General features: G+C 40.3%; 2 protein-coding genes and 1 long non-coding RNA gene across 13 annotated transcripts; 1 reads left to right on the forward strand and 2 right to left on the reverse strand.

The window, feature by feature from the left end:
- Positions 1 to 160: 160 nt before the first annotated feature.
- Positions 161 to 20053, reverse strand: LOC144528097 (uncharacterized). 11 transcript variants are annotated; one of them, XM_078266542.1, is made up of 12 exons: positions 19808 to 20053; positions 17132 to 17429; positions 16181 to 16243; positions 15909 to 15937; positions 15731 to 15823; positions 15458 to 15562; positions 14978 to 15067; positions 13659 to 13904; positions 12184 to 12273; positions 11806 to 12051; positions 10517 to 10606; positions 161 to 832 (listed from the first exon to the last, which is right to left on the reverse strand). In XM_078266542.1, exons 2-12 carry the CDS (start codon positions 17427 to 17429, stop codon positions 581 to 583), a joined length of 1602 nt encoding a protein of 533 aa, XP_078122668.1. In that variant the 5' UTR covers positions 19808 to 20053; the 3' UTR covers positions 161 to 580. The 11 variants fall into 11 exon arrangements, with proteins under 11 accessions (XP_078122668.1, XP_078122667.1, XP_078122665.1 ...); XM_078266541.1 differs by lacking the exon at positions 161 to 832 and adding an exon at positions 8384 to 9695 and having other exon boundaries at positions 15731 to 15820; XM_078266539.1 differs by lacking the exon at positions 161 to 832 and adding an exon at positions 8384 to 9695.
- LOC144527618 (uncharacterized) lies at positions 2167 to 7123 on the reverse strand. Its single transcript, XM_078265797.1, has 8 exons — positions 6969 to 7123; positions 5513 to 5810; positions 5147 to 5209; positions 4413 to 4441; positions 4195 to 4281; positions 3470 to 3562; positions 2386 to 2475; positions 2167 to 2262 (listed from the first exon to the last, which is right to left on the reverse strand). The coding sequence occupies exons 2-8, from the start codon at positions 5808 to 5810 to the stop codon at positions 2167 to 2169; spliced, it is 756 nt and encodes a 251-aa protein (XP_078121923.1). The 5' UTR covers positions 6969 to 7123.
- LOC144528099 (uncharacterized) lies at positions 7294 to 8627 on the forward strand. Its single transcript, XR_013502872.1, has 2 exons — positions 7294 to 7522; positions 7807 to 8627. It is a non-coding gene; the product is annotated as an uncharacterized LOC144528099 (long non-coding RNA).
- Positions 20054 to 20061: the final 8 nt, after the last annotated feature.

The following is a 20061-nucleotide window of genomic DNA, read 5'->3' on the forward strand; positions in this document are numbered from 1 at the left end:
TAATCATACATTATGTCATCTGATGCTTCAATCTACTAAGCCTCACACAATTCCCCCCCCCCACCTTTCCTCACAATCAAAGAACAGAAGAGAACCCACAACCCATCCCCCCCCTCGTACCAACTCTGTTGTCGATTGAAAAAGGCCTCGACACTCGGGAGTGGGTTAACCGCCATAAGGGGCTCTTTTATTAATGGAAAAAGAAAAAGAACAGACACTCGTACAGTAGTCGTGCAGCCAACCCCCCACTGGTGGAGCACTGGGAGTATCCCACCGCTGACAAAGACAACACAAACCAACACTTACACTAAAAGCACCACCCTAAATTAACACATAGGTGGGCTCCCTGCACAACAACCACAGTACAGTAATTAAAAAGCGTATGCCTTCTACAGATATGCATCTTTTTTATGTATATTTGTGGCTTTATCGCCTTTATTAGTACAACTGAAGATTGACAGGAAAGCGGGGAGAAAGAGAGAGAGGGGATGGCATGCAGAAAAGGTCTGCGGGGTAAGGATTACAGCCTTTGCGTATAGGGGCGCATGCTCGACCAAGTGAGCTACCAAGCACCCCTTTTTCACATCGTTTTAATGTCTGTGATTTTATTTCCTTGTAATTTTGCATCTGCTGTGAGCGGCATTAGATAGCGGAATGACCTTTCAAAATCATCGTCCACTTTGAGGCCAAGTGTGTTTGCCAGAAGACGTGTTGTCACGTAAACCGTCTGCCTCCGGTCGTTGAACTCGACCTCAAGGTGAGTGTTCGTCTTATTGGTCGTTTTGATTTCCATTATTTGAATCCTCCCAGTCTGGACAGCAGCACTTGGAGCCTGAATAGAAGAGATTAACATTCATAGTGAAGGTTCAGGTTATCGTAGAACTAGAGATGTTCCGATACCAGTATCGGTATCGGCTCCGATACTGCCTAAAACACTGGTATCGGTATCAGAAGTACTGGAGTTTATGCACCGATCCGATACCACGTAATAAAGCCCTAAAGAAAATCTATGTTAAAGTAGTTTATTTATGTTCTTTTTCCATTATAACTGACTGACAAACTGCAGAATAACAGAACGTTCTGTGGCGTTCATGTTTCACAAAGAGTTTAACCTGAGTCAGACTGACAACAAAGATAGAAATAATATCACATCTATACAGAGATAGTAGTATACAGCTGTTATACATCATATCATCCATACAGAGATAGTAGTATACAGCTGTTATACATCATATCATCCATACAGAGATAGTAGTATACAGCTGTTATACATCATATCATCCATACAGAGATAGTAGTATACAGCTGTTATACATCATATCATCCATACAGAGATAGTAGTATACAGCTGTTATACATCATATCATCCATACAGGGATAGTAGTATACAGCTGTTATACATCATATCATCCATACAGAGATAGTAGTATACAGCTGTTATACATCATATCATCCATACAGGGATAGTAGTATACAGCTGTTATACATCATATCATCTATACAGGGATAGTAGTATACAGCTGTTATACATCATATCATCCATACAGGGATAGTAGTATACAGCTGTTATACATCATATCATCTATACAGGGATAGTAGTATACAGCTGTTATACATCATATCATCCATACAGGGATAGTAGTATACAGCTGTTATACATCATATCATCTATACAGGGATAGTAGTATACAGCTGTTATACATCATATCATCTATACAGGGATAGTAGTATACAGCTGTTATACATCATATCATCTATACAGGGATAGTAGTATACAGCTGTTATACATCATATCATCTATACAGGGATAGTAGTATACAGCTGTTATACATCATATCATCCATACAGGGATAGTAGTATACAGTTCTTAAAACAAAATAAAATATATGACACACTGGTATCGGTACTCGGTATCGGCCGATACGCAAGTTCAGGTATCGGGAAGCAAAAAATGGTATCGGACCATCTCTACATAGACTGTTTGTCTATGGTTTTCATTTTATGGATATTAAGTTCAAATGTTTTTGCGTTTGTTAATTAGTATGTCGTTTCTTTGCTTTTATGAATGAATTAATTGGACTTTGAATGGTCTCTTTCTACTAATAAACTAAACAACAAACAAACCACTGATTTGAGAGGGAAATCTAAACTGAGTTGTCTCTGCTGCTACCTTGGAGGTTTTGGAGGATTTCGGCTGGTTGTCAGCGACAAATCTTGCTTCTCCGTCTTCTTTTTGGGCTTCACGGCTCCAACAGGATCCATCTGAACAAAAATAACCATCATGAAGGTAGGGCTGTTGTTTTAGGGCCCTTTCACACCCTCAATAAACAACAGAGGGGTTTTGTATTAGAAAATTGCCACCTCGGATGGAACGGATGGAGCTACCATGGAGGTTTTGGAGATTTCAGATGGTTTCAGGGATGAATCTTGCTTCTCCGTCTTCTTTTTGGGCTTCACGGCTCCAACAGGATCCATCTGAACAAACCACACGGATAAAACACTATTAGAAATAATTCCTCTAAGTCATTTTTACAAGTTACATAACGTTCTGTTGGTTGTTTACGCAACATACTGTCGTAGAGGACAGGACGTAGGTATGTCGTTTACTGCTCGAATTATAGTATCAAATCATAACGAGTTAAGTCGAGACACTTGGCAGATAAAGTAGGTCTAGACCACACTCTATAATTTACAAAGACCCAACAATTCCAGTAGTTCCCATAAGAGCCAGCATTTAGTGCATCCTTTTAAGGAGAAACCTCGGACAGACCCAGACTCTTGGTGGGCGGTTGTCTGCCGGTGTGGTTCAGGCTTTTAGGTGTGAAAAGGCACTTTAGACTACATTGGTTTTAGCTCTGTGTACTTTGTGTAAACTGGCCTAAATGGCATCATGACTTTGCGTAAATATACACGCCCACTTTCTTAAACCAAGTGGCGTGTTATCTGTACGGATTTTGAGCTATCCGTGTGTATGTCTACGCTGCATACAGCAGACGTAAACATACACGCCACTTGGCGTGTTATCGCCAGTGCCGTGTTATCGCAAGAAGAAACGCGGGTTGGGTAACATAAGTCAATGGAGGCCAAAGGGCGTTGATAAACGTGCTAAAAAGCGAGTATGCGTCTTGATAACACGCCAATACTGGCTTACGAATTGGTGTGTCATACATACGCCACTTCATGAGATCAGTCTGAACTGGCAGCTGATCTAAACGAAGGTATTTCCAAACAGGATTCTCCTGATGGGTCTCATGACAAAACATGCGGACGATGTACTGTGATCAACAACGTATATACTCTGAAGACCATTAGGTATGTTCGAAAGCTCCTGAAAGATACAGTAAGTTGTTTTGGGACCTTCAGGTAAGTTGTCGCTCTTCTATAAAAACTATTTCCAATGCCAAGAATACTTTTAAAGTTGTATTAAGTCTTAATTAGTCTATATTAAATGATTAGTAATTTCTTTCACATTAATTGATGCTGATCCTGATGCTTGATGTTTCAGGGATGAATCTTTCTTCTCCGTCTTCTTTTTGGGCTTCACGGCTTCAACAGGATCCATCTGAACAAACCACACAAAACACTTTTAGAATTCCTTTATATTTTCACAAGTTTAATAACCGATAAGTCTGATCTGTTGATTGTCTGTGCAACGTATTGTACCATCACTGCAAAGGCTCTGACACACCAACCCAACGGCCGACCTCCCGTCTCTCAAAAAAGTGCCTCGGAAGCGACGCCGACTTGAGCGTACGTTCTACGTGAGACGTAATACGTCTCCATAACAGCACGCTGTCATCAGTCATTGTTTTCATCAGTGTGTTGACAGTAGTCAAGAAGGGTCGTTGTTGTCATTACCCGCTGAACGGAAGAAAATACGATGGCGAGTTATAAGAAGATACTGGCGTTGTCAGCTCTCAGGCTTCTTGTGGAAAAAGCAGGTATTTGCTAGTCAAGGGCTAGCACTCCACCAATCAGATTGGTCCTTGAGTCCGACTGCCACAATTCAACAAGTCAAATCGGCCCAAATGAAGGCCGACGGCTCCTCCAACTGACGACGGCACGAAACCCACCGAACAGACTCGAGTCACCGACCTCGCCAGACTGTCCAACGGCTGATAATCGGGTTGGTGTGTCAGAGCCTTTAAGCTCGCTGTTTTATCACCAATCCGCTTATTTCAAAATGCATCTCACCTTTTTTTTCTCATTTGTGCACTGAGCAGAACTCTGGACAACCTTCCCAGCTTGCACTTTTATGCCAAGTTGACTGATGGGTTTCTTCTGATAAAACATGAGAGGGTAAAAAATGAAAATACACATATATATAACTTACATATTTATGCTGTAATAAACATGTCTGGATACATCTTTTCACAGCGTCAGGGTGTAGTATTAACCTTTGTCTTTCTCACCTGGTCAGGTTGGCAGCTCTTCAGTTGATCTTAAAAAGAAGAAACAAACATCAGCGTTGTTGCACACCGTCGATGGTTGTAAGGTAAAAAAATGTTATGCTTTGAATATCGGCAGACTGATCTCATGAAGTGGTGTATGTACGACACGCCAATTGGTACGCCATTATTAGCGTGTTATCAAGACGCATACTGGCTTTGCGAGTTTATCAACGCCGTTTGGCCTCCATTGACTTACATTACCTTGCGATTGCGTGTGACTTTACGACGCAGCGAGTAGTATGAAAGGGCGAAAATCCGCAAAGGGAGGTTGGTCGGGGGGGAGGACGGGTCAAACAGGACTTTCACCCAGGCGACTGGGGATCAGGTCCCGCGTGTGACGTTTCCTTCGCGTCACGTTTCCTAAACTCATCCGTCGCTTTCTTCTCGCGATAACATGTTTATCGCGACGTATGTTTACGTCCGCTGTATACAGCGTAGACATACACACGGATAGCTCAAAATGCGTACAGATAACACGCCGTAAGAAAGTGGCGTGTATGTTTACGCGAAGATCATGATGTCACGTTGATATCAATGATCTTGAACATGGTTTGCTTGGTGGGGTTTGGTTACTATTCATTATGAAGCTCATCAGTTTAACAGAAGTTTATCAGAGATACATCTGCCTATCTATTAAAGTGATACTTTATGTTCGTCACCCAGTCATAATGGTTGATTTCCTGTAGTTGACCTACCAGCTGCAAGTTTTGGCTTTTTGGCCACTGATCCAAAGTCAATTGAATGTTTTCTTGTCGTCTCTGAAAAAGACATTAAAAAGGTAAACGAACACACAAATAGAAAATGATTCTCTTATTTAGCATTTTTCAGAAATAAGTGTATAGTGTAGTTTGACAGTAGCAGCCAGTACAGACAGTAGTGGCTATTTAAAAATATCGGGCTTGTGCAGGATGTCTTGTGTCGCGCTGATGATGATTATTTTTGTTTTAGGGAACTTCACCTTCTAGTATCAGCTCAGCTCGCTTGGAACCTCGACTGAGGTGGTACCAAAAAAGTAGCAGGTGTGTATATCGATTACATACCGCTTAATCTTATCAACTCACCTTTTTTTTCTTGCCGTCGTTTCTTCAGTTTCTCCACAAAGGGACGCAGCGGCTCCTGGACTGCAGCGTCTTGCCTTGGTATATTCTTCATTATTTTATCTATTTCAGAGATGGACCCTTCTGTCCCGTAGTGCTGAACGATTAAATAAGGGATTTCTTCTCTGGTCTTGCCAGTCTTCACTCCTTGAGGGATTTTGACCAGATTGAACAGCATCTTCCTGAATTCTGACTCAGTCAGCTCCTCCAGGATGGAGCTCAGGGCTGTTTTCCACTTTGCCTCTAAAAGCATCAATGACATCTGCAACACACAGAGAGAGACAAATGAACGAAAGTTTGCACATTAAAAACAGAAGCCTAGCAAAGAGGAAACCCTCAAACATCACACTAACGGCTTTACCAAATATAATGTATCATTTATTTAAGTTCTCATTCCTGCTTTTCCAGTCCGTCCTTTTGAAAGATGAAGAAAGAAAACTGCATTATTCTAACATACCTTTGCCAAAAAATCAACCCACATTCATATCTGATTGTACAAGAACAACCTCAACACGACAGAGGCATCTTGTTTAATTCCTATCCACAGTCACACTCCTGGGCTGTGCTCCAGGATTACACTAATATCATTTCCAGCGTCTTGCTTATACCGCTCAACACTTAATATAATGTAACCCTCCTGGTGTCCTCGGGTCAGCTCTGACCCATTTTCAAAAAGTTTCTATATCAGAAATGTGGGTTTCTTTCAAACTAATTTTAGAATAAAATAACGTGGATGGTTCCCTACGACGCTCTTCACAAGTTAAATAAATCATCAGTTCACTACTTTCATTGGATTTGGGCGTTTTATTAAATTTTTATAGCATGTAAAGAAGATTTGATATAGAACGTTGAAAAACGTAGGAGAAAATGACAAAACAATTGGGGAAAAAAGTGACAAATGTCGGGATAATCTTCAAAAACGTCAGGAAAAGTGACAAAAACATGGGGAAAGCTTTAAAAAAAAGTTAAAAAAAAATTGACAAACTTCCAAAAAAAGTGACAAAAGGGTCGAAAAAGATATATATATATATATATTTTTTTTACATTTTGACCCAGAAGACGACACGGGGGTTAACACTTTACGAAAGGAGACGTTTTTATTATAGCCTTAAGCATCCATAAGTAAATCCCTGTTTAATTTTCAAATCTCCATATTTTTTCTTTTATCGACTATCTACAACTTACCGCCAGTTGTACACAAAGCAGAACAGTAATGCACAAAAACAGCGAGCCATGTGCAGTCCATATTATCAGCCTTTTTAACGGGACAGATGACCATCACCATTAAAAACAGGAACAGTCAGACCGTGCTGCTACTCTCCTCTCAGACCTGTCTTTGTTCCAACCACAAGTTTAGATATAGCGAGAGATTACATTGTTCAAAAGAAATTGGCAACAAAGTCAATAAATAAATACTCACTTTGTCTTTTTCTTCAACCGCCGACTGTTTTCTTCTTTTAATTCAGAAAGAGGAAGTGAAATTGGCTCTGTGGCGCGAAGACACATTGTCTGAACTTGTTAGTGGCAGAAACCAACTTAAAACATGTTTTATGGCTGGCTCTCCACTCTGCTAAAATATGGATATTTCATCATCAAATTATTTTTTTATATATATATATATATATATATATATAACATCCAGTTTCAAACTCACAGTTCCCCCCCCCCCACCAGTGACAGTGGTTTAGCCCACAAATAAAGCCGTACTTTCACTTCCACGGTATGTTTTCTCGTGGTGTCAGTTGTTGAGCTTAATGAGCGTTCCAGTACGACACACCTATACCTCTCACTTTTAACTGCTTTTATTTTTTATTTTCCACAAAACAACAAAAATATTCGTGTGAACATAAACAGATTGAACAACTAAGACATAAACTGAAGTTTCACAGACGTGGAGGAATCAATTCTCAGCCTGTCTAGTTGGATAATTATGGAAATGTGAATTGTTGGCAAAATAATATCTAAAACTATGAGGTAAATCTGTTTTTTTTTATATTTTGTTTTAAACGCAAATATATACAGTTTTGTAGAATGTTAATGTTGAAAAATCTCAATAACTTCAACTTAAAAATGAGTGGCGCACTTGGTGTACCAGCTTTGGAGAAGGTTGCTAATCTAATCAGCGGTCATAGCATTATTAGTTCATTAAGTTACCACTATGTGCCAGTATGTTTTAAACAGGAAAACCTACTTTTTTTACGTACTTTAAGCGCCTGTTATATTAATGATTTTATATCCTTGTATTTCTGCATCTGCAGAGTCTTTCTTCAACATCTCCCCCCTGTTTAAAGTCAGTCACTTTTGCCAGAAATGGAGAATCCATAACAAACCTCTGCATCCAAGTGAGTTTCCTTCATCAGCTTCTATGATCCCATTACATTACATTATATGTCATTTAACTGATGCTTTTCTCCAAAGCGACTTACAATTGCTGTATATGTCAGAGGCCACACGCCTCTGGAGCAACTAGGGGTTAAGTGTCTTGCTCAGGGACACATTGGTCGATGTATCACAGTGGGAATCGAACCCAGATCTCCCCCACCACAGGCATGTGTCATATCCACTGCTCCATCACCACCACGTCCCTATAATCTTAAGGCTCAGACACACCGAGCCGACGGCCTCCCTTCGACGCCGACTTGAGCGTACGTTCTGCACGGTACCTTTTCAGTTCTGGTGAATCCAGTTGAGTTTAGCAGTATGGTCTTCAAGTACTCACTGGTCTTTGTTTGTAACCTTAACAACAAGGTTTAAAGTGAGTAAAAATGTACTTTCTATTTTTGGATCTTAGGATTTATTTAGACTTCAGTCAACAATCTCAAACATCCAAGTAAGTAAAGTTAGTAAAATGTATTTATATAGCGCTTTTCACAGATAAAGCTTCACATAAAACATACACTATGAAACATATTAATACACAGTGCACAATTAAAATCACAAAATAAAACATAAAAATAACTTATGTAGTAACTAAACTTTCTGAAGCACTGCACCACTTTAAAGTAATTGTGCTGAACATGATTCATTGTTTTGAAACGTTTAATGCAAATATTGACCTGCTGAGCAACGGAAAGATGATCTACTTGATCAAAAAGCTCTCGATGCTTTCATTTGTGATATAATGAATAAGTGTGTGTGTGTATATATATATATATAAGCATTTCATCGTCGATAATAATTCAAAAAATGAACATCATTCTGTGTTGCAGAAGACTTCAAACTAGCGAATGAGACCATAAACTCATGAAAATGTTTACTGAGGTAATAAATCAAGTGAGAAGTGGGTCACTTTCTCTGAAGGCCCAGACACACCAACCAGACGGCCAAACGTCGGCAGGAAAGCCAGTCGGACTGATCAGTCTCGAACGTGTCACGTGGGTCTGGTTTCTCCAGAAATTCAACGCCAGACCGTCATGGCGTCTCGTTCAGAATACGATCTCATATTGGACTAAGATAGTTCACCGTCACCGAAACGTGTTTCTGAAGACATTTGAAGAGAGAAACGGGCCGATCAGCTGCTGAATCTGTCTTTTTTTGTTTTGATCGACAAAGGTCAGTTTGAAAGATTTTTGTGAGATTTTGAGAGGTGTTCGTCACTCTCATCCCGCTCGTCATTTCCGGTAAGTGTTTTAACATAAGTACACTCAGGGGCTAGCACTCCACCAATCAGATTGGTCATTGAGTCCGACTGCCCACTGGCCGATTCAACAAGTCAAATCAGCCCAATTAAAGCCGACGTCTCCTCCGACTGACGACGGCACCAAACAGACACGAGGCACCGACCTCGCCAGACTGTCCGACGGACGATTATCGGGTTGGTGTGTCAGCGCCTTAAGAGCACCACCCTAACTAAACCAATAGCACAGCGACTATAGTACTGAATGTTTTTTTAGACCTTTTTAATGTATGTAATCTTATTTCCTTTTAATTTAGCTTCTGCTGTGAGCGGCATCTGATACCGGAGTCCTCTTTCAAAACCATCGTCCACTTTGAGGCCAAATGCGTTTGCCAGAAGTTGAGTTTTCACAAAAAACGTCTGCATCCGGTCGTTGAACTCTACTACCAGCTTTTTGTTCTTATTCTTCTTTTTTGATGTTTTAATTCCCATGATTTGAATCCTCCCAGTCTGGACAGCATCACTTTGAGCCTGAAAAAAGACAGATTGACATTCATAGTGAAGGTCGGGCAAAATGAAAAGAGCAGAGATCAGAGTAATCTGTCTTTAACAGTTTTTGAATGATTTCTTTCCAAATGTTTTTGCGTTAGTTGATTAGGATGTAGTTTATTTGCTTTTGTGGACGAAGGAGTTGCACCTGGAATTGTCTTATCCTACTAATAAAGTGAACAGCAACCCAACTGCTGATGGGGAGGAAAACCAAACATCAGTAAAACTGTAGTCTCGCTTTGCCAGACCCTCCTTCAAAGCACGCTGAAGGAGGGTCTGGCTACTCCACATAGCATTCGGGGATGGGAGGAAAAACGTGTTCTGGTTCAACGGCATTTATTTAAGCCAATCACAATCGTCTTGGGCGTTGCTAAGCTCGACACAGAGACCCTGCAAAAATAGTTGTGCGAGAGAAAACTCCGATTGGACAGATAGTCTAGCTAGCTGTCTGGATTTACCCTGCAGAGATCTGAGGAGCAGTTACATTACATTACATTTAGCTGAGTAGTAGTGCAAGTACATTAGTAAGTGCAAGTACATTAGCTTTAAATAAGCAACTACAACTACAAAGAGCCATATGAAAGTGCAGCTTCAAGAAATATATACATAGGAATATATATATGCTATACATAGGACTATAATATATATAAGACTACAGTTAACCATAGTCCTCATAAATCCACCAGAGGTTAGAACGCCAACACAAAGAGGAATTTAACGCAATGTCCTGCAGCACCGGAGCAATCCCGGAAGTGGAACGTCAAGGATATAGACTAGTAAAACAGAGACGTCGCTGCAGCTACCTTGGAGGTTTTGGAGGATTGGGCTGGTTTCAAGTGCACATCGTTATTCTCTGTCTTCAGTTCAGTCGTTACAGCTCCAACAGAATCCATCTGAACAAAAACCACAAGATTAAAACACTATTAGACAGAAGTCCTCTAATTTTCACAAGTTTGGGTGTGACTACAATTCATATCAGGCCGATTGTTATTGTTTATAAACGCCAAAAACAAAGGTAGGCTAAGTTTGGAGAGAGTGTGATCAGATTGTTTTATGACGGTTACAGAAATAAATGATCAAGCCAAACACTAAGTAGATCATCTGTGATGTTCTTCAGTCTCCTTAACATCCATTCATTCACCAGACTGATGTCATGAAGTGGCGTATTATTGCCGTGTTATAAAGACGCATACTCGCTTTTTAGCGAGTTTATTAACGCCGTTTGGCCTCCATTGACTTACATTACCTTGCGATTGCGCGTCAATTTATGCCACAGCAAGTACTATGAAAGGCCGAAAATCCATGTTGGACGGGGGGTGGATGGGTCAAACACAAGACTTTCACCCAGGAGACCGGGGATCATGTCCCGCGTGTCACGTTTTCTAAACCCAACTGTAGTTTTCTTCTTGTCCTAAACCCAACTGTAGTTTTCTTCTTGTCCTAAACCCAACCCGCGTGTCACATTTCCTAAACCCAACTGTAGTTTTCTTCTTGTCCTAAACCCAACTGTAGTTTTCTTCTTGTCCTAAACCCAACTGTAGTTTTCTTCTTGTCCTAAACCCAACTGTAGTTTTCTTCTTGTCCTAAACCCAACTGTAGTTTTCTTCTTGTCCTAAACCCAACCCACATGCGTCAAAACATGGGTCTTCTGCCCTAAACCCAACTGGTTCTTCTTGTCCTAAACCCAACTGTAGTTTTCTTCTTTTCCTAAACCCAACTGTAGTTTTCTTCTTGTCCTAAACCCAACTGTAGTTTTCTTCTTGTCCTAAACCCAACTGTGCCGTTGTTGTCCCGCATCCCGTTATTGTTTTCCTAAACCCAACCGTAGCGTTCTACTTTTCATAAACCCAACCCGTCCGCTGCGTACAGCGCTCAAAATGCATACAGATAACACGCCACTTGGCGTGTACGTTTACGCGAAGTCATGATGTCACGTTGCATTCACAGACTGTTTTTTTAGAAATTAGATGCATCTCAACCTCTGCCATCGTCGATTAATCTGTAACTAAACACAGTTAGGTGGACTTCCCGTACAGCGATGTCAGTACTCAAAGTAAACCACGTTCACCTTCTACAAATGCGTCTTTTTCACCTTTTTAATGTCTGTAACTTTTTTTCCTTGAAGTGTTGCTTCTGCTGTGAGCGGCATTTGATAGCGGAGTCTCCTTTTAAAATCATCGTCCACTTCGAGGCCAAATGTGTTTGCCAGCAGTCGTGTTGTCACAAAAACATTCCGCGTCCTGCCGTTGAACTCCACCACCAGGTGAGTGTTCGTCTTATTGGACTTTTTAATTCCAACTATTTGAATCCTTGCAGTCTGGACAGCAGCACTTTGAACCTAAATGAAGACAGATTGACATTCATAGTGAAGGTTTGAGACGAGCTGGAAAGTACAGTACAAAAATCCAATCGATAATGTAGTTCAGTGGTTCCCAAAGTTCCCAAAGAACAGAGCTGTCCCTGCTGCTACCTTGAAGGTTTTGGAGGATGCAGCTAGTTTCAGGGACGAATCATGTTCTTCTGTCTTCTGGTCGGGCTTCACATCTCCAACAGGATCCATCTGAACAAACCACAAGATTAAACAATTAGTAAAAATGTCTGTAATTCATTGTCACAAGTTTACAAACAAGTTTTTCAAAAGTTGTTTAAGATCCTCTCCACTCAAATGTGTGATGACACCCCTCTAGCTGTTCCAATAGACACCAATGTAAAAATGTAGCCCCATAAGGGGCTCTTTTTATTAAAAACAAACAGAAAGGACAGGACAGTGGTTACAAGGGTCCTGCAGCCAACCACCCACTGGTAGTTACTGGGAGTAACCCATCTCTGAAAAAGACACAAAACAACACTTAGAATAAGAGCACCACCTAACTAAACCAATAGGTGGGCAAAAATCTATGAAAAAAAACCGTTTTGGTTGAATATGTGAAAAAGTTTGAATGGGACTTGAACGTTGAATAATACCTACAATGTACGTAATATTTGTAACGTTTTGAAGTTGGAATGGAGTTTCAAGCTGAAATTATGACTAAGGAGATAGTGTATGGAAAAGTGTGAAAAGTGTTTCAGTTTTGAACATTGTCTTCATTTAAATGGGGAAAACTTTGAATATTTCGGAAATTATGAAAGTCATGGAAAGTCGGTATAATAGCCAGAATGTCCTAATTGAGCTGAATGTTATGATGTTCTACTAAAGCTGCTACGTTAAAAAATGTGGAATTAGTAAGGTGCCAAAGAAACGTGACAGAAATAGCAAAAAGAAATTCCATTAGAAGAACATAGATTCATTGTGTATGATTGTGTATTCTTTTGTATATGAACGCTGCCATCATAGTTTAAATTGTCATTGGCCTAACTTTCTTAAAGGTCCAATGTGTAGGAATCTAGCTCCCCATCTAGCGTTGAGATCATATATCAATCAACTCTCTCTCACCACGCAGGGAAGCTACGATACCTGTTAGCAGCGTTAGCAGCGTTAGCAGCAGCTGTTAGTTCATCATGTGACAGAGAAAACGCAAAAGGTGGAGCAGTTTGTCCTCTATGTCCCTTACACACACACACACACACACACACACACACACACACACACACACAGAGGTGGAGCAGTATGTCCTGTGTGTCCCTTACCAGCTAACGTATTTCAAGATGGAGCATGAATATGGAGCGTCCTCCCCAGTTCATGCGAATAGAAATGAAAAATGTCAAGCCAAAAGGGATACTTGGAATTGATGGTGGTGGTTAATATTCATGAAAAAGGACGAGTTTGGGAAACGGGCAACACAGATTTAGATAATGAACAACTAGACCTGTTACACACTGGGGCTTTAACAAAACTTACAATTAAAGCACCACCTTTACTAAACACAGTTAGGTGGACTTCCAGCACAGCAACGACGGTACTTAAAAGTAAACCACGTACACCTTCTACAAATGCGTCTTTTTCACCTTTTTAATGTCTGTAACTTTTTTTCCTTGAAGTGTTGCTTCTGCTGTGAGCGGCATTTGACAGCAGAGTCTCCTTTCAAAATCATCGTCCACTTTGAGGCCAAATGTGTTTGCCAGCAGTCGTGTTGTCACAAACACATTCCGCTTTCGCTTGTTGAACTCCACCACCAGGTGAGTGTTCGTCTTATTGGACTTTTTAATTCTCATTATTTGAATCCTCCCAGTCTGGACAGCAGCACTTGGAACCTGAAAGAAGACAGATTGACATTCATAGTAGAGGTTTGAGATGAGCTTAAAAGTATACAGTGTACAGAAATCGCTCCGATAACGTGGTTGTATAACTCAGTGGTTCCCAGAGTGTCTGCGTTACGCTGGGTTTCAATAACAGCAGAGCGGAGCAGTTTAATTCATTCCCTATGAGAACAGCAGCATGAGTGAATTACGCTGACGGCGGCGAAGGTGCCCGGATGTTCCCGCTCTCACAAAGTTGTCTCCGAGTCAACTTTTGCGGAGCGGTAGCCGATGAGAGGGCATCGTTGCGAACATGCCTCCTATATCCTGCCGTGTATACGCACATGCTATACGTGCAAATTAAAAGATCAGGATTTCCCTATAGCTTACTTTAAGATACGTCTGTGTATGACTACATGGATGCTAACAGCTAGCTTGGCAGAGGGTTGTCGAAGCAGTTGGTATACCTGGTGAGTTTTTATATATATATTTGTTTTAGTAGCATTGTAGTAACGTTAGCATTGTAGCACTGACAACTGGCTTGTTGCTAGTAATATAACGTTAATCAAAGTGTGTGCCAGGAGTAGACAACTTACCAAACAGTTGTGTTAGGCCAGATTTAAACTGATAGAAAACGTACATCAACACCAACAACTAACTGTCTGCAAAACGTGTACACCGTCGGCATCATGTAGCGGTGACACAACTCCGCTTGGAATCCGCTGCTCGTGACTGAGACAGCGGAGCTGCAGCTGAAAAACGCTGCCTGTGGAAACCCAGCGTTAGAGGAAGATGTATCTCTATTTGCGAACCACACAATATTATACAGATATATACATATATTATATAAACCGAGACGAGAGTAACATCTAATTGTCTTTATTGTAGAATGTTTGATTATGTCTATGGTTTTATTTTATGAATATTTCAAATGCTTTTGCAGTGGATGATTAGGAAGTAGTTGAACCTTGAATCGTCCCATTCTGCTTATAAACTGAATAACAAACAAACCGCTGACTTGATATGAAAGTCAAACACATTTTAAATAGATGTTAGCATCAGTAGAACAGAGCTGTCCCTGCTGCTACCTTGAAGGTTTTGGAGGATTCAACAGGTTTCAGGGACAAATCTTGCTCCTCTGTCTTCTTTTCAGTCTTCACATCTCCAACAGGATCCATCTGAACAAACCACAAGATAAAAAACACCATTACAAAGAATTCCTCTTGTTCATTTTCACAGGTTTAATAACATAATGTTCTGTTGCGTGTCTATGGAAGATGTTGTCGTAGAGGGACGGGATGTATGTAATGACGACAGGATGTAGGCGATGATGACAGAACGTAGGTATGTCATGTAGATGGTCCCTGTGATCAACAACATATATCTATTTATACTTTGAAGACCATGTGACTGGAAGCTCCTGAAAGATACAGTAAGTGGTTTTGGGATCTTCAAGTAAGTTTCTTTTTTCTTTAGAACTACTATTTACACCGCCAAGAATACGTTGAAGTGCAAATATTTAATTGTAATAGTCTAATAGTATTCAATTATTAGTAATTTATCTTTACATTAATTGATGCTGAAGCTGATGTTTGATGTTTCAGGGATGAATCTTGCGTCTCTGGCTTCTTTTTGGGCTTCTTTTTGGGCTTTGCAGCTTTAACAGGATCCATCTGAACATTACATACACATTACACAACATTAGAAAGAATTTCTGGAGTTCATTTTCAAGTTTAAAAACATATTAGTCTGATCTGTTGATTGTCTATGTAACATATTGTACCATCACTGTAAAGCTCGCTGTTTTAGCACCAATCCGCTTATTTCAAAATGCATCTCACCTTCCATTTTTTCTTATTTGTGCACTGAGCAGAACTCTGCACAAATGTTTTACAACCTAGGGCTTTTGTGACAAGTTGACTGACGGTTTTCTTCTGGATACAAACAGAGTGTACAAATAATACACGTTTATATATATAAATGTCTGAATGTAGTATTATTAACCTTTGTCTTTCTCACCTGGTCAGGTTGGCAGCTCTTCAGTTGATCTTAAAAAGAAGAAACAAACATCAGCGTTGTTGCACACCGTCGATGGTGTTAAGGTAAACCTTATTTATGTTTTCTATATCAATGATCTTGAACATGGTTTGCTTGGTGGGGTTTGGTTACTATTCATTATGAAGCTCATCAGTTTAACAGAAGTTTATCAGAGATACATCTGCCTATCTATTAAAGTGATACTTTATGTTCGTCACCCAGTCATAATGGTTGATTTCCTGTAGTTGACCTACCAGCTGCAAGTTTTGGCTTTTTGGCCACTGATCCGAAGTCAATTGAAAGTTTTCTTGTCGTCTCTGAAAAAGACATTAAAAAGGTAAACGAACACAAATAGAAAATGGATCTCTCGATTAGCGTTTTTCAGAAATGAGTGAATGTGTTTTATATTTCTGCCTTTTAAGTTCAGTCTTTTTTATGTATCATATACTGCATGTTCTGTAGTAGCTACTCAACAGGGGCTACTCTTTATTATACTTTCTACTTCATGGTTCGACTCACATTTGGTACTAGTACTTTTCTCTTTTGGTTTTCCACTGCGGATAGTTCCCCCTTAGTGTAGACGACTATCTGAAACTACAATTTAGCCGCCATTGACTGCGTTTTGTACATTTATTTGCAGGAGAAGCTAACAAGGTTGTGTATCCAAGACCTTCCATGTTTCAATGGCGTACAAAGGCTTTCCAGAAGTCATACGATAAACGGCGTTGAACAGCGGTCAGCAAAAATAAGACTTCACCCGTTAACCCCTCTCTCTATTGCCCCAACCACACAGGTTAACAGATGATATCCCTGTTGTTTTCTCCGCCTACACCAGGTGACCCGATTACTGTAAGTGACCACAGAAGGTGTTAATAATAAACTATACTCTGCTCTTATATCACCTTTAACGCAACACTCCCTAGATCATTTTAATTGGCAAACACAACGTCTACAGTGTACTTTTGTGTTGCCATTTTTAATAATCTAGGCCTTGTCAATATAAAAAAAAGTGTGGCCGCTTTTGACGTTAGGATGGCTTTTTAAAAATTGTAAGTTTGTGCAAGATGTCTCTGGCGGTGCTACTGACGATTCTGTCGAAGAACTTCTAGTATCAGCTCAGCTCGCATGGAACCTCGACTGAGGTGGTACCAAAAAAGTAGCAGGTGTGTATATCGATTACATACCGCTTAATCTTATCAACTCACCTTTTTTTCCTTGCCGCTGTTTCTTCAGTTTCTCCACAAAGGGACGCAGCGGCTCCTGGACTGCAGCGTCTTGCCTTGGTATATTCTTCATTATTTTATCTATTTCAGAGATGGACCCTTGTGTCCCGTAGTGCTGAACGATTAAATAAGGGATTTCTTCTCTGGTCTTGCCATCCTTCACTCCTTGAGGGATTTTGACCAGATTGAACAGCATCTTCCTGAATTCTGACTCAGTCAGCTCCTCCAGGATGGAGCTCAGGGCTGTTTTCCACTTTGCCTCTAAAAGCATCAATGACATCTGCAACACACAGAGAGAGACAAATGAGCAACAACAAACAGTTTGGCAAAATAAAAACAGAAGCCTAGCAAAGAGGAAACGACTCAAACATCACACTGACGGCTTAACCAGATTAAATATATAATTATTCATATTTCCGCCTCAAAGAGAACTTCTGTATTTAATTGTATGTTCTTGTCGTTCGTTCTTTTCCAATCTGAAGATATAAATATAGTTTTGATAAACACTTATCATTACTGATTATTCTTCTCAATACAGCTTTTAACAAACAATGAATTATTCACTCCTTCAAGTCCACACTGAGCTACTATAACAGCCAACATGTGGAGTCTCATGTTTTAATGTCTTTGTTTATCATCTGTATCCATTTAAAATGTTGTTGTGATTCAGGTGCAGGCTCCACTGTCAACCCGTCCTCAGTCCCAACTCATGAAATACTGACGCTTGGTCAGTAGCTCTCAGCGTCAGATACGACGCAGTAAGCACCCCTCAGCGTCTGTATGGAGTGCACCGGGCAGAGCAGCAGCTTCGGGGCGTGTAAAGATGACGTAGTATTAAGAGCGAAAATGGTAGCTAGTAGTATGAAAGCCCGAAATTCCACGTAGGGAGGTTGGTTGGTTGGGGTGGTGAATGGGTCAAACAACACAGAGACCGGGGTTTGTGTCTTGTTGTTGTCCCGCGTATCACTGAAACGTTCATTTTATAATCCCAGCCACCATATGCAGAGTTTGACATTCAAACTCCGCATATGCCACCCACCATCTTTTCCTAAACCCAACTGTCCCGTTCTTGTCCAGCGTGACACATGCCTTTTATAAGCCCACCCACCATCTTTTCCTAAACCCAACTGCGCCAAATGTGACGACAATAGTCCCGAACCAGCACGTTTAGATATGGCCCTAAAGGAGACTTTTAGCGTCAATAGCAACGCCAAAGGCACCTGACCAAGCGTCGGTATTTTTACGCGATGGGAGTGAGAATGTGTTGCCACTGTCAGGACAGAAAATCCACCCAGAAAATACCAAATAATATTCTTTAAATTCTTCCGGTGGAAGTAGTTCAGTTTGATTTGAACAGCCTTTAAGTAATCAACATTGTGAAGGGCAAACGACTAATTCCGTAAATGCATTTATTTTGCTGATCCTATTTCCACTGATAAGAAAACTACAGCTATTGTGCCAAGTTGACTGATGGTTTTCCTCTAGATACGAAAGAAGACTGTAAAAATAATACACATTTATATATAATATAATTAAATGTCTGGATAAAAAAACATTAAAGTGACTTAACATTATGTAAGACATTTTAAAAAGTAATCAATTTCTGAGGCTGTGAGCAAAAGAATCAGATGTATTTGCTAAATATGTGAACACATTTTTTCCGGTTTTACGTTTCTCTCAGTGTTACACAGAACGATAGAAACACACAACAAGGAGAACAAAGCTGAAAGACTTGGTAGGCTTGAGTACTATTTAAATACAGTATAACTTCTTGACCAGGTTCATCAGTGGTGCTAAATGATCTGAAGTCTATACTGTTTGAACCTTTTAATGTTGTATTAGACTCGGTAGTAGAACATGTCCTTACTGCCCGTGAAGACGATGGATAACAGGCATGCAAACCTCAGCACAACAGAAAGTGTTACGTAATGTATTGCTCCTTTTTAAAAAGGTATTTCAACAGGTAAAAAGTCCTGTGTGGACTATAATCTGTCAGATATAAACCCTATTTATTAAATCAGGTCATTTTGAGGCAGGAAAAAAGCTTTCAAACAGAGTAGAAGCTGCCATCACTTTAAGGCAAGTGGAAAAAGGCCGCTCCCTCAGCAGTCACTTGCACAACACCGGTTTTGTCGTAGGCAGTTAGTCCTTCTCTAGCAGCACGTGGCGACTCTAAGGTGACCCGTCACAGGTGTTGGCATGGTTAGCACTTCAAGCACTGACTTGAAATGGGAGAAATGTCTTGGTTAGTTCTGTGATTTGCTCTGTCTGTAGTCTAGCGTGTGGTTATCCTGAAATGCTTTGAGAAGAATGAGAATAATGAACGTTTATGGGAGCAGCCATAAGTACAGCCTGTTTAAATCTCCATATTTTCTTCTTGTTTATTGACAAACTACAACTTACTGTCGGTTGATTAATGTATTCAAAGCAGCAGTCCTTATTATCAGCCTCTTCACGGGACAGAGAAACAGCTCGTAGTGATTCATATCAGTCACCATTGAAATCAGAACACAAACAGACAGAACATGCTGCTACTCTCCTCTCAGACTCTTCACCTTTTTCCTTGTTCGGACCATATGTTTAGATAGATAGGTGGTAATAATTAACAATACATTCATCCAAAGACACTAGCAACAAAGTCAATAAATGAATACTCACTTTGTTCTTTTCTTCAACCACCAACCCTTTTGTTCTTTGAAAGTAGATAAGAGGAAGAGAAATGGACTCTCACTGGCACAGAGACACTCAGTCTGAACTTGTTTGTGGCAGAAACCAACTTCAATCACGTTTTATAGTCTGCTCTCCACTCTGCTAAAATATATATGGATATTTCATCATCATGTTGGTTTTCTTCCAACTTTGACTGTTAACTCTTTATAACATCCTGTTTCAGACTCACAGTTCCCCCCCCC

This window comes from Sander vitreus, chromosome 13 (assembly GCF_031162955.1).
Source record: "Sander vitreus isolate 19-12246 chromosome 13, sanVit1, whole genome shotgun sequence".
In the NCBI taxonomy this organism is placed as follows: Eukaryota; Metazoa; Chordata; class Actinopteri; order Perciformes; family Percidae; genus Sander; species Sander vitreus.